At 40.4% G+C, this 15690-nt stretch overlaps 1 protein-coding gene across 5 annotated transcripts in view; it reads right to left on the reverse strand.

Annotated features, from left to right (window-relative positions):
- Nucleotides 1-15690, reverse strand: part of LOC136751649 (GTPase IMAP family member 8) — a 39940-nt gene that overhangs the window by 2657 nt on the left and 21593 nt on the right. The window contains exons 5-9 of one of the 5 annotated variants that reach the window (XR_010817043.1): nucleotides 13735-14065; nucleotides 10969-11056; nucleotides 4932-5106; nucleotides 2700-2776; nucleotides 1087-1226 (exon numbers count right to left, since the gene is read on the reverse strand). Coding sequence is in view for 3 of the 5 variants with exons in the window: in XM_066707429.1 (XP_066563526.1) it covers nucleotides 597-1226; nucleotides 10969-11056; nucleotides 13735-14065 (1049 nt within the window). In the remaining 2 variants the exon portion in view is untranslated. Of the gene's footprint in view, nucleotides 1-596; nucleotides 1227-2388; nucleotides 2777-4931; nucleotides 5107-10968; nucleotides 11057-11390; nucleotides 11908-13734; nucleotides 14066-15690 lie in introns of those variants that run through there. The other 4 variants (XR_010817042.1, XM_066707430.1, XM_066707429.1 and 1 more) reach the window with 4 other exon arrangements.

The raw sequence follows: 15690 nt of genomic DNA on the forward strand, positions 1-15690 counted from the left end.
TAGCAAAATGCATCAGTAAATTTGAGGACATATAGCTAGCTAGATACAATAAAGAGTGAAATGAAAACAGTCTAGATCAGGTGTTGGCAACACGATTTGGCCTCGGGGTGACAGGCAGTGCCGACTGTGTTTTTCCCGGTAAGAGCAGGGGGGGCATTTTGAGGGCAATTAAATAAGTTCCTACTGATTTCTGTCTATTCTTGTAATCAAAAGGGTCTACAGTTACTAATTTGATAATTTTAGGCTTTTGTCTGAACTGATATAGTAGCTGAGGCCTACTGTGCTCTGTACTAGGATGAATATGATTTACACATGTAGACATATAGACATATATAGACATGTATGTACATGTGCACATAGACTTTATTGTCTTTGTATTATATTTTAATAACTTGATTAATGGATACTCCGGTTAAGCGCATAACATCACGATCCGGTCCGGAGCCTATGCAATTATCTGGAGTGATCTATTAAACTTCACTCATCTTTAAAAACTATTATTAATATTTGAGGATCATGGAATTACAGGAATAAAACCGTAAAAGTGAGCCATTTATTTGTGAAACTTAGATGTTGTTATTAATTATGTGGCTAACCTTCAATATCGATGGATGCTCCATTCCCTGTCACCATGCCGTCTATCTTGTTCAGCAGCTGTGTGACCTGAGTGCGGTCAGCAGTGTCCCTGTTCCTGAACACGTGGGTCCGGCCCCCACAGGCCTTTATGAGCTGCTGCAGCCCCCTGCCCTGGCTCTCAGTGTACTCCTGCAGGGTCTTGTCCTCCAGGTCCTCCCCCCTGGTGAACAGCACTAGGGTGAATCTCAGAGCATCCTGCCCAAAAACCTCCCTGAAATCCTCCAGCAGCCCCTGCAGTGCATCTGTGGGGGCTCCCACAGGAAGCACCAGGAGGAAGGCGTGGGGTCCCAGGGCAGAGAGAATTTTACATCTATATTTCTCTTTTATGAGCTCTTCTTCAGGGAGCCCTGGACTGAACAGGTCTGGAGTGTCGATCACACACAGCCGCCTCCCTGCAGCATCCCCTCTGCCCTCCTCGCACTGCCTGGTCACCAGCTGGGCCAGGGGCCTGGATGTGAACTGCTTCCTGCCCAGGATGGTGTTCCCAGAGACGCTCTTCCCCACTGCAGTTCTGCCCAGCAGGACCACCCTGAGCTCAGAGCAGCCCTGAGGGTTGGGGGCCTCAGTGGACAGTGAGGAAGGGTTAGCACCTGTGGTGGAAATTAAAAATGTGTAATTAAGGCAATATTAACTAACAAAGGCAAACTAAGACTTGTGTGCTAAAAATGATCTTGCACATTATGCCAGTGACACCATGTATGAATGGACAATATTATTGAGGCTAAATAAAATATACACCTGCAGCCCACGCAGGTTCAAACAGACCAGCCCACTGGGGATTCTCCCACACTACCTGATTGCCAGTGGGCCCCTGATCACAACATATATTAGAAACATTAAGAATTCAACAGTGAACTTTATAACTGTATGTACTGTTACATTACAAGTCCATTGTAACATAACGTATCAATAACTTTTAGTTTTTTTAAATGCTGTCACACACAGACACGTAGTAAAGCAGCCGATCACAACAGCGCTGTCGCAAACACAAAGCAACTGACCACAAGCAATGACCTACAGGCCAAACAATAATAGATTGTAACCTGGATTTTTTTTAAGTATTTTGGCAATTACAGTGCAGATACGATGCACGACACTATTCAGGAAGACTGATAAATCAATTATTATTGAGTCCTACCAATGATTGTGTTTTACAGAAAAGAAAAAAATACTGAGGTGTGGGAAATTGTTTTGTGTGTATTGGGGGGGGGGGGTATTCTATTAATTATATAATAATAATATTATTATTATTATTATTATTAATAATAATATGAATAGTATATTATTATTATTATTATTAATAATATGAATAGTATATTATTATTATTATTATTATTATTATTTATTTTATCAGTGATAAATTCATGGATTCCACCAAAGAAGATTATGTAACACAGAAACTAGAAGAATGGAACCTTTAATTGAAACATTGAAACATTTAGGTAAAAAACTATTTAAAATGTTTACCCTAGTTGTTTGCAAATATTTGTAATATAGTAGTTTGCATAATAACCCTGTTTATTACAGTATATAATCTAATTGTGTCTCTCACATAAGTATAAACATGTGTGTGTTTATGAGACACAAATACAACAAATACAATATTTGCAGCAAAAATGAATTAAATGTAAGTTATACACTACCGGTCAAAAGTTTTAGAACACCCCCATTTTTCCAGTTTTTATTGAAATTAAAGCAGTTCAAGTCAGGTGAATAACCTGAAATGCTACAAAGGTAAGCGATACACTGCCAGAGGTTATAAAAAGAGGTTTATGTTACAAAAAACTGAAAGATAATGTACATTTCAGAGTTATATACTGTGTTACTTCACCCTCTTAAGCATCATTTAGCTGCATATCTCCCATTTGAACAAAATAAGGAATAAGTTATTTCTCTTTAGATTAGACAAGAATAAACCAAACTGTCCTTCCTCTTGAACAGCATAAATGGGAGATCAAAAAGTGCCAGGTTTTTCCACTACTCTAAAGGGCATCATGTCTTTAGCAATGCAATAAGCTACAGCATGATTCAATTCTTTGGCTTGTTTGGATGTAGGATCTAACTTGATTCCTTTTGCAAGTGACTGTGTGACAGTTGGTTGAGCTGGATCAGGAAGCGTCTTTGCAGAGGTAGCTTGACCCTAAAAAAATAACAGAATTATAAACATGATAAAAAAAATAGCATGTAACTACATATAACCACATAATGAACGAACAACATGGATGTAAATGGGAACTGAAATGTGGGATATAACTTAGATGGGGCAAACTAATTCAAATGTTTATAATCAAAAACATGTCTAATTAATTGAATTCACAAAACCTTGTTTTTATTCTTAATTTATTAATTAATATGAAATTATTTTATTTCCTCAGAAATTCTGGGTTGTCTGATATAATTTGTCTGGATTCTATGATTTAATACAAATATATTATTGAAAATGCAATCAGATGAAATTTAACAACTTGATTGTCTGCACAACAGAGGTTTACTAAATTAAAACATGGACAAAAAACTATATATTCCTTAAATTATGCTTAAATAAACTTTATTATTATTGTTGTTGTTGTTATAACTTTAAGTAGGCGACATTCTATTGTACAATAGTAATATACACTCACCTAAAGGATTATTAGGAACACCTGTTCAATTTCTCATTAATGCAATTATCTAACCAACCAATCACATGGCAGTTGCTTCAATGCATTTAGGGGTGTGGTCCTGGTCAAGACAATCTCCTGAACTCCAAACTGAATGTCTGAATGGGAAAGAAAGGTGATTTAAGCAATTTTGAGCGTGGCATGGTTGTTGGTGCCAGACGGCCGGTCTGAGTATTTCACAATCTGCTCAGTTACTGGGATTTTCACGCACAACCATTTCTAGGGTTTACAAAGAATGGTGTGAAAAGGGAAAAACATCCAATATGCGGCAGTCCTGTGGGGGTGAAAATGCCTTGTTGATGCTAGAGGTCAGAGGAGAATGGGCCGACTGATTCAAGCTGATAGAAGAGCAACTTTGACTGAAATCGTTACAACCGAGGTATGCAGCAAAGCATTTGTGAAGCCACAACACGTACAACCTAGAGGGGGATGGGCTACAACAGCAGAAGACCCCACCGGGTACCACTCATCTCCACTACAAATAGGAAAAAGAGGCTACAATTTGCACAAGCTCACCAAAATTGGACAGTTGAAGACTGGAAAAATGTTGCCTGGTCTGATGAGTCTGTCAGAATTTGGCGTAAACAGAATGAGAACATGGATCCATCATGCCTTGTTACCACTGTGCAGGCTGGTGGTGGTGGTGTAATGGTGTGGGGGATGTTTTCTTGGCACACTTTAGGCCCCTTAGTGCCAATTGGGCATCGTTTAAATGCCACGGCCTACCTGAGCATTGTTTCTGACCATGTCCATCCCTTTATGACCACCATGTACCCATCCTCTGATGGCTACTTCCAGCAGGATAATGCACCATGTCACAAAGGTCGAATCATTTCAAATTGGTTTCTTGAACATGACAATGAGTTCACTGTACTAAACTGGCCCCCACAGTCACCAGATCTCAACCCAATAGAGCATCTTTGGGATGTGGTGGAACGGGAACTTCGTGCCCTGGATGTGCATCCCACAAATCTCCATCAACTGCAAGATGCTATCCTATCAATATGGGCCAACATTTCTAAAGAATGCTTTCAGCACCTTGTTGAATCAATGCCACGTAGAATTAAGGCAGTTCTGAAGGCGAAAGGGGGTCAAACACAGTATTAGTATGGTGTTCCTAATAATCCTTTAGGTGAGTGTATTTCAGTCATTATTTCTTCAAGCTAAACCGAACTTTTATTTTGACAGGTTGTACTAAACAACTTTGAGTTTCAGTCAGAGTGTATTTGACGATGATTCTTTTAAATAAAATTATGAAATGCTCATTAAGTTTTCTCTCAGAGCAGCTCTGGGTATGTTCATGTGTTCATGTGCTCTTATAGTGAGTGAGACGGCAGACGCTTTAAACACCATGAGCATCACACGTACTTGAGTATGTACTACTATACGAAACGGCGCTGCTCATTCTCACAGAGACACGCAGAATATAGATTTACAGTATATAGCAGTCTTTTTGCGCTGTATATTCATAGACACGCATATCGTGATTTGATTCATTGCACAGCTTTATTTTTTATTTATTCATCCATCTCTATCTATCCATCTATCGCGCATTTTAAGTGACATCTGCATTATATTGCAAATTCCCTCTGCATCACGGAAGTAATACGGCCTTAAGTTATAAACGGAACATACCTTTATCTGCACGGAGGGATGGTGTTCGCGAATATGGAAGAACATGTTCAACGTATTTCCTCCTTTTTGCAGCCAGTCTTCGTCCACATTTCTTGCAAACTGGATATCCATCTTCAAGGACAGCCCCGCGTTCATTTTTCGGACACCCAAAGTATTCCCATACTGCAGATTTCAACTTTTTTTTTCGGCGGGGGATAGAGATTAGAATTAGCAGCCTCTGTCTCGGAGATTTTCTCCGATGTACATGTATGGATGGAGTCTAAGCAGTCAAGTGGAAAGAAGTTGCATATGCGCAGCAGCGCAGGTGAGATCTGTTTTAATTTTTTTTTTCCAAAACCGTGGATAAGCAAATATTCACGATATGATAATCGTACATGTCAATATCGAGATAAACCGCCATACTGTTACAATCCTAGTCTTTATGTGAATTACTACAAGAGAAGTTTAAAAATGTTAAACTTAAAATGGTAAAGACAGAGTGGGATCCTGACTGGACTCCCAGGTAAGAACAAGATAAAAACTGAAAAAGTCTGAATAATAAGAATTTAGAGAAGAAATTGATCACTATGGATCAAGAAAACACCAAAGTAGTGAAATAATTGAGAGATAATTTTACATGTTATTCTAAATAATAAGAAGCTTCATAAATAAACAAATAAATTATAAGGGCTGTTTGAGACACTGCAGGGTCAACAAAACAAATTTGATATCTGAATTATGTGTGGATATCAATGTGTATCTGCTTTGTGTGTTTATGTATATGTATAGTCTGAAGATTGTGTAAGGTAAGTGTCTGTTTTGTATTGTGGTGTAAGAAAGTTTTAGAGTCGAGAGTTCTAGTCAGAATTTTTAACAACAGATTCATGAGGATTTAAACATGTAATTGTATACAGAGTGCCTAAGGCATCAGAAATAAGACATAAATAATATATTCTATTACAAGAATAATGTTAAAGTAATACATAATAAATCAAAACTAAATAAATAGATGATAAATAAATAGTCATGGTGTCCTCTAAGACCCAGAAGGACAAGGATTTGTTTGTTAAAAATCATATTATGGACAAATTCTGTAAAGTCAAATGAAAGAAAACTAAAGGCTGGGATTCACATGAGCAGCACCAAGCAGAGAGACTGACAGCCCTGACAGCCTGTGAAAACTGCCCAAGTGCAATAGCTGCCCAAGTGCACCCTTCACTTCATTTTGCTCGCATTATTTATAGCTTTGCCCACGGCAATTTGACAAATCCAACCCCAGGTCTCGAACCATTTTTAATACACATTCTGTGAGTCTTGCACCTGTAGCGTTATGGGGGGTGTATTTTGATAAGAGCATTTTAGCTCTGAGCTGAAGCACTGATCTAAAGAAGACCTCTTCCCCCCAAAGTTATCAGATTTCCTTAAAGCGTGGGACTGGTTTGCATCAAAATGACAGTCTTGGGAGGATGGCACTGAGAATGGGTCAAAAGTCTTGGAATCCTGCTGTGAGATGTCTGGGGAAGGGGGGCCTTTAGGTAATAAAAACTCTTTGAAATGGACGAGAGCCGAAATCCCGACACAGAGCTACGAACCCGGGCCAACCGGCATTTCCAAAAGATGGCATGGATTGACATCAGTCATAAATCAGGCCCCCCTCCAATAGGACACTGGGGGCTGAAACCGAAACCCAATCTCACAAACTCAAGAACCAATCATCTATTGATCTGACAGGCGTATAAAGGGTAGCGCACGGCATCTCTCTCTCTCTCACCTGAACCAGTAACTCGCTGCCACAGCTCAACCTGTAGCTCTGTTGCCAGAACCGGAACCAGAAACCAAGAGTTAAACTGGGAGAAGGAGATTGAGCCGTACGAAGAATTCTTTAAAGAACTTTATTCAGTTAAAGAACTGAATACGCTGAGAAATATCTTCTCATTCCTGTTTAACGGTTTAGTCTGAAATTGACACAAGTTAATAGACACCAGATTATAGGTGGCCCTGCCTATCCTTAATCATTGAATAATAATCAGTTAAGGGAAATTGTGGTAACAAGTAATGATAGGATCTTTCTCGGCACCTAAACGTAAATGAGACTGATATATATATATAACGAGAAGTTACCTGACATAAATACTAACCTGCGTAGTTATTTAATGTCTGACTAACAATACTAATGAGAGACTCGCCTTCGTCTTACTAACCGGTATTGTAGTCAATGTGTTTATAACCTTTTTTGTTTAACGATTTGTGTTATCATATGCGATCCCATGGTCTTTGATTTGGTCACGGAAGTGATTTGTCTTTGATTTGTTGATCTAGAGTTGAATTTTAATTAGTTTTCCCTTTTTGTATAATTAGTGTAGTGCTACATTTAGTCTCTGTTTTTAAATAAATTTGACAATTTATATCTTTGGAATTGGTGTCTGTGTCCAATTATTACGGAAATTGAGTTCTACAAGATTCCAGGATTCGTGATAAGGTGAAACTATAAATTCACTTCTTTAATTTAAATTTATAAGTGTACCTTACGCTACACATCCGTGTGGCTATGCAGGGGCTTAAATCCAAGGAATCACTCGACTACTTTGCCCTCAGCACTGACGTATCTAAAAATAAATGTCAGCTGGTCTACATGCGATAGATCTGGTGTTGAATCTACTATTACAGAGAAATATGTGGCCTGTTGGATTTCAGCTGCAATGATGTTCTTAGTTTTATTGCCCATTAATGAGATAAACTCTTCACATATTCCAGAGGACAGGTAAGAGGGCTTACCTTTACCCTTCTGTCCATGCTTCTTGATGTGTTCTTGTAAAAAAGGGTCAAACTCAACTATCAGTTCAAGCAAACCCAGGTAATTCCCATTGTGTGGGGATCCCAGTATTTCTTCACGTCCTCGGAATGGAAGCCCCCTCTCTCCCAAGAACTTGACAACAGCTACTACATGCCTCAAGAACTTCTAATAGTTTTGTTCCGCCTCTATCTGCCGGCAAAGCAAAGCATCCACTGTAGATGGAAGTGCTGCCAGCCTCATGCTGCTGTCCGTGGTCCTGTTGACCAGAATGGAGAGAAACCGAGCAGCACATAGTAGTCATCTATGACCCGCCTGTCCATCCTGCTACAATAGTAATAATACAAATCTATCAATATAACTTGAATTTTCTTGTAAGAAATTAGGAATAGGAGAAAGAACAGCTGTTAGGATGCAGAGCGATGTTAACCAAACAATTGTGCTGCCACTTCAGCACGAGAGTTTCTGATGGTGATTGAATGGAATATGAGAGACAATAAGGAAGTTGCTGAAGGTATAACATAATGTAAAATAAATAAATAATTGAATGAGACATAGACTTGGCAAGTTAAAGTAATGGAACTGTATAGAAATAGTCCTTTCACTAATTGAAAAACCCTATCAATCAGGAAGGGATCCACCCCCCAGAAAGGGGGGGTGGGGGCGGGAGTAGGGGTGTGAAACTGTCGGTGGCCTGAGCTTTTCCTGCTCGTCTCACAAAAAAAAAGTTTAAAAGACTGAGAGAGAGATAAGAGAGCTGCCTTGTAAGTAAATGCAAGTGTTTTACTACAAACAGAGCAGAAGCGTCAACAGTAATGTCCAGAAATAAATAAGTATAGCTACATTACTAATGCTAATAATATTGATGCTGATACAGATGAATAGAAAAATAACTACTATTATCAGTCTTCACAGGAACCAGCAAAAATTAATATCTCTCACATTTATTCCACAGGGTCCCTACCTACATGCCATGACATAGCAAAGTGCATATTCTCCCCTCTCACATTGGCCTCCGCTCTTAGTGCTGCGGCCCGTAATCCGTCCTCATTGCCACTGATGCCAGGGTGTGAGGACGGAGAGGAGGGAGGGGGATGGTGGAAGCATACGATGCTTACCATACTCTGGTAAAAGTAATAAAGAAACTAACTCTGCTGATTCCAACAGGCAACAGGAGGGTAGTGACGCCCAAGAATAGACTGACAGAGCATTAACGATTAAGGTGCTGAAAATAACAATTTTATCTTTCAGGAAAAATTGGAGAAAGGCCTGAAGAAATCTCAGAAAAAGACAATACATTGAAAAGGGAATTGCTGTGTATGCAAACAAATAATTATGGAAATTGATTACAACGGAAACACGAATAGTCATACAACTCCATCCTCTTTTAAATCTAAGCACAACTGAAGGATACAGAGTCTGGAGGGACTATGGGCATTTCATTAACTATCCATAGTTTAATAGAGTGACTACTGGATTTAAAGAATTGTGCTGTTTGGCTGTGTGACAGAAGTGTGAAATTATATGTAACGTTTCAATGCAACTGTGAGTGAGTACACACTGAATAATATTACTTCAGGGGTAGCATCAGGCTAATGGGCAGGTACAGGAAATCCAAGAATCAGGTGTCAAAGGAGAAGCAAAGGTCTGGAACACAGGGAGGCAGAACTCAGAAATAAAGGCTCAGAAATGTCAAGGGAGTAGTAAGGGAGCAGTGGGGTGTAAATGCAGGAGCAGATTAGCTGGGAGATGAGAGACAGGTGAGGTAATTGATAAATGACAATAATAATTCAATAATTGAGTGACTGAAGAGAAAGGCTGCATCCCAAATCACACACTTGTTCTCTCATCCCCTTCCCTTGTGGGGCGGAAGTACTATGGTCGCCATGTTAAGGGGTGTCCCAATCCCTTAGGGAGCGAGTGAAAGGAGCCTAATCGAGCTGTTTGTCCTTCAATGCTCCCTTTGGCGGAGTATACAGAAGAGCACACTGATGCGGAAGTGTTGTAGTGCTGAAGTCTCAGAACTCTGTGAGTTAAATCAATTGGGAAAATATGGCAGCGACGGGTGCATATAAATGTCATCAATGCCTTCGTCATTCAGGAACTGCCTACACACTCTGGCCACATGAGGCCGGGCATTGTCCTGCACCAGGAGGAACCCAGGGCCCACTGCACCAGCGTAAGGTCTGACGATGGGTCTGAGGATTTCATCCCAGTACCTAACAGCAGTCAGGGTACCGTTGGCTAGCACGTGGAGGTCTGTGCGACCCTTCAAGGACGTGCCTCCCCAGACCATCACTGACCCACCGCCAAACCGGTCATGCTGGATGATGTTGCAGGCAGCATAACATTCACCACGGCATCTACAGACTCTTTCACGTCTGTCACATGTGCTCAGTGTGAACCTTCTCTCATCTGTGAGGAGAACGGGGCACCAATGGCAGACCTGCCAATTGTGGTGTTCTCTGGTGAATGCCAATCGAGCTGCATGGTGCTGGGCTGTGAGCACAGGTCCCACTAGAGGACGTCGGGCCCTCATGGAGTCTGTTTCTGACAGTTTGGTCAGAAACATGCACACCAGTAGTTCGCTTTAGGTCATTTTGTAGGGCTCTGGTAGTGCTCCTCCTGTTCCTCCTTGCACAAAGGAGCAGATACCGGTCCTGCTGCTGGGTTGATGCCCTTCTATGGCTCTGTCCAGCTCTACTCGTGTAATGGCCCATCTCTTGGTATCTCCTCCATGCTCTTGAGACTGTACTGGGAGACACAGCAAACCTTGCGATGGCACATATGGATGTGACATCCTGGAGGAGCTGGACTACCTGTGCAACCTAAATGGGCTGCAGGTACTGCCTCATGCTACCAGTAGTGACAAGGACACTAGGAAAATGCAAAACTAGAGAAGAATCAGTCAGGAAGGATAAGGAGAGAGCAATTGTCTGTGGCCACCACCTGCAAAACCATTTCCTTTTTAGGGGTTGTCTTGCTGTTGCCTCTCCAGTGCACCTGCTGTCATTTGCAGCAAAACAGGTGACATTGATTCACAATCGCTTAGGCTTCCTAATTGGACAGATTGATATCCCTGAAGTTTAATTGACTTGGTGTTATACTGTGATGATTACGTGTTCCCTTATTTTTTTGAGCAGTGTAAATATATATGGAACTGCAGCTGTTAAGGCTAATGAACCAGCCCACACAAACGCAGTACCTGAATCAGGGAGTCCTGCACTGTCTCTACAGGCACAAAGCCAGAGAATCTGAGACGCTCACCTGTTCTGGGCGTCTCTGTGTTCGGGAGTCCTGTTGTGTGGAAATCCTCAGGATGATCTGACAGCACAGTCACAGCTTTCTGCACAGCCTGGACACAGACAGCAGGGACACTGGGTCAGGCCGTGGATTTATAATGTCACTGTGACAGAGCCCTCTGTCACTGTCCGGGACAGCACTCTTACATGATTGATTTCCCTACACACATCAATACACATTAGCTAATATATGAACCATACTAGTAATCTTCGTGGGTGCACACTCGGAGCTTCACCAGCATTCCCAATTCATACATGCAATACACCTCCACGCAATAGGCACATGTATTCTAGTTACAGATAACCCCACAAAGATCACACGCATACACAAAGCAATTAGTTTTCATTGGTTTTCATGAACGTTTTATTTTTGTTATTTGTACTTACCTGTTGTGGGGCACTCTTGTCTGTCTGTTTGAATCCGTGTTTGTTTGTCATCACTGACTTCCGGGTATGGCGTTCATACAGGGTCAAACCGTGCGTCAGCTTCTGTGCTGACTTAATCGTGTTTTCCTCGCACTGTGCATGGGCGGTGCAACCGGGGTCAGAAGATACCATTGGTGTTTATGGAATGGGCACTACTGTTTGTGGTTGAGGCATAAACATGTAATGCTATGTTTTGATGAACTCATTATACATCTGTACTATGATTAATTATTATGCCTGTTTATATAAAGTGTGTACATGACTTTGTTGTTTTAAGGTAATTATGTAATTACGGTATCCACTAGCGTTCATGAAATGTCTTGCTCAGTTGCTGGTATGACAATGGTATGGATCAAGTGGGCGGGGCTACCCTTAGAAGAAGAGCCCACAGAGCAATAAGAAAAGAGCTATACTGAATCTAGTTGGAGTGGGACCTCAGTTTGAGCTATTGAGGACATTCAATGTTATTATTATTATTATTATTATTATTATTATTATTATTTACTTTGTTGTATTTTTTATTTGTCTTGTTATATCTTTACACATTGGGTGTTTGGGACACGTACAGAGTAGCACTGTAAATAAACGAACTAAGTGCTACTGTGGTTGAGCCATCATTGTTTACCAGTCAGAGTAGTGCAGCCTCACATTATGTGACCTGAACAAACAATAGCTGAAGCACATTAATACTTTGTTCATATTCAGGTGCTGAAGCTGTGTTTGTTAACTGTATAGATTAACACTGCAATCATTAATTAAGACTGAAGTTCATCTTAATATTAATAGCATGTTCTATTGTCTACTAGATTTGATTGATATAAAAACATTAATTTAATATTTAATGATATTGTATATATTATTATTAAAATAATAAAAGACTCCATGGCATGTCATTTTCAAATATTACATTATATTGCATATAAATTAACCTCATTATCGCTCATGTTGGGCTCAGATCTAATACGTACATCTATAAGATCAGGGGTCGGCAAACTTCGGCTCTTAAGACCTAGGTTAACATGCAACTCCTGACAGTAATCTATGTATTATTATTATTATTATTATTATTATTATTATTATTATTATTATTAATGCCGGCATACATTTAGTTAGCAGTTTTTTTATTGTCTTTTAATTTAGAATCAGATGTCTAAAACTTGTTAATGGGTGGATTTAATACTAGAAGTGCTGACGTTTCAAATTAGGCTACCTAGTACAAGCAACAAAACCGGTCAAAAGCATCAATATATTAAATATGTTAATTGAAATCAATTTAATTCTCACTAATAAATCAGCTGCAAACTGTAAATTCCAATGCAGTTTACACACAAATTCGAGAGTGCATTGTGACACTGAAACAACCGAGCAATAATAATTAGGCTTATACTATACCTATACATAAAAAAGAATAATATTTTGACAAATATTATTCAGTAAAGTCTTGCTAGTGAAATAAATGCAAAGTTTGTGTCAAGCTGTTTGTGTGAAGAAATGCAGATAGAGAGACATGGCACTGCAGCTAGAAGTATAATGTCACCTTACTGCTCAGAAATCACTTTTTATTTTGGTTTGATTTGTATTCATTATGTAAAATTTTTAATACAAACTGGAAGAATTAATTTTTCAAGAATGCGCTGCACAGGAAAGTTAGTTTCTTCAAGTATAAACAAAAGACTATGCTCAATTCAGAGTGTTTTAAAGTCTCAAAATGTTTAACACATCAAATAAAAAAACATTGTATATCACACAGAAAAATATGGGATTGACAGGATTTTTTAAACCCTGATATTAGGTATCGTATAATTTTTTTATCAGGATATTGTGATATCCCGAAATACCACTGAACACTAGTTATCTTAAGTGTAATAGAGGTGCATGAAAATAGACTGTCTGAGTAAGGCATATTGTCACATGTCCATTGTTTGCTATGTGATAATGCTGCCCGAGTTGCGCCAGTTTCTCGGGTATCTCAAGGGACTACTTTATGTGTTTATACATGTGTGTATATTTGTAGCAACCTTATGATTTATTTGTATAACACAACAAAACAAAACAAAACAAAACAATGTTAGAATAATGTTTGGTCTCCAATTAAAAACATTTTGCAAGTTTGCATTAGGTAGCAAACAAAATCTTGAACTTGAGTTCAACCAGCTGAACAAAACTTCTCATCTTAATAAACCCTGCAATGGTGGTCATAGAGCAGCTCCAAACCAGCAGCATTACAATGTGAATCGGACAGAAACAGTAAATACTCAGTGTAGTTCTGCTCTTCTGTTGCAGGTGAGAGACTGTAGCCGCCTACCTGATCCACATCATTATGATGGCCGTTGTGCTCCTGCACGGCACACAGGCTGCAGATCCAGGTCTGGTCGGTCTGACAGAACACCTCCAGAGCTCTGCGGTGCTGCTGGCACAGTCTGGTCTCCAGGTCTCCAGTCGTGTCCTCCAGTCTGTGTGTCTGCAGGGCTGGCGCTGTGTAGTGCTGCTGCACGTGTGTCTCACAGTAGGAGGCAGCGCAGGTCAGACAGGATTTCACAGCTCTGCTCTTCCTCCCAGTGCACACATCACAGGCCACGTCTGCAGGCCTGGCAGAGCTGTGAACAGGGATTTCCACATCAGTGCTCTCCAGAGATCTTTGTGTAAGTGTGATGAGTGAATTAAAGAAATCAGGTAAGTCAGTAATTTGTCAGTAATATTACTGTATTGGTGCACAACTATTATTCCCATGCAGCTTAATCTGTTTGCATGTAACTATTACGGATGACAGTTCTGCACTTTACTGCATGATGGTTTGTATTTTGTTTCCACTTCATAACGCATAACCAGATGATAGATGAATAAATCCTCACTAAGTATTTAAGTATATAGTTTAATACAAAATACAGAAATTTAACTTTAAATCCAAGTGCTATAACTGCTGATGTTGACTTGTTTACTACAGAAGCTGGTTCAGATGGTCTACACCTGGGGTTCCCACCCTGTGGTCTGTGAGGCGACTGCAGGTGGCAGCCAGACAGAAACATGATATCCTCACCAAAGACAAGTACAATTTCAAATAATACAATTAATTCATAGAGTTTACAAAACCTACTACTGTACTTAATTTATTATTCTTTTTCTGTATCCATCTATCTATTTATTTATTATATTATATTAGAATTATTAGTTCTCCTCAGAACTACCGCCCTGTCTCCCTATTCCCCTTCCTCTAAAAGACCCTTCAGTGAGGTGTCACTTCTAGATCCTCTGCAATCCAGCTTCTGCACAGCTCACTCCACTGAGACGGCTCTCCTGGCTGTCACTGACTCCCTCAGCTGTGCTTGGGCACCTCCCTCCCCTCAGTCCTCATCCTCCTTTACCTCTCCACAGTGTTTGACACTGTTGATCATTTCATCCTCTTCTCCTGCCTCCCTGAACTTGGAATCTCTGGGACTGCTCTCACCTGGTTCTCCTCCTACTTCAACGACGGACCTACCAAGTGACATGGCGAGGTTTCTCATCCACCCCCCAACCTCTCCTCACAGGCGTTCCCCAAGGCTCTGTGCTGGGCCCGCTCCTGTTCTCTCTCTACACTCACTCCCTGGGCCCCTTCATCGCATCCCATGGTTTCTCCTACCACTTCTATGCTGATGATGCTCAGATCTTCCTGTCTTCTCTCTCCTCTGACCCTCTCATCCCCTCTCACATCTCTTCCTGTTTGTCTGCTTTCTCCACCTGGATGCACTCGTACCACCTAAAGCTCAACCTTTTTCATCCACTCCTCCTCACCTTCTGGTGACTTCTCTATCTCAATCCCCTTGGAATCTATGACAGTCTCTCCCTCTTCTTTTGCCAAGAACCTAGGAATCACCATTTTGGCCAATTTGTTTTGGTCCTCAATTTGCTAGGTTTTGGTAAAAATTTCTCCTGAGCCTCAATTAGTATATTCTGAAAATATAACCATTCACTTTCAACTGAATCTGTATCCAGTGTGCTCCAGTCTACCTCTTCTAAGTGCCGCCTCATACCTTCAGTGTTTGCTTTTCTAAAATAGTAGACCATTATTTTACATTACATTACATCTGTGGGATGTTCTGGACAAACAAGTCCGATCCATGAAGGCCCACCTCGCAACTTACAGGACTTAAAGGATCTGCTGCTAATGTCTTGGTGCCAGATACCACAGCACACCTTCAGAGGTCTAGTGGAGTCCATGCCTCGACGGGCCAGGGCTGTTTTGGGACCACAATATTAGGCAGGTGGTCATAATGTTATGGTT

The sequence above is a fragment of the Amia ocellicauda genome, chromosome 6 (assembly GCF_036373705.1).
Source record: "Amia ocellicauda isolate fAmiCal2 chromosome 6, fAmiCal2.hap1, whole genome shotgun sequence".
In the NCBI taxonomy this organism is placed as follows: domain Eukaryota; kingdom Metazoa; phylum Chordata; class Actinopteri; order Amiiformes; family Amiidae; genus Amia; species Amia ocellicauda.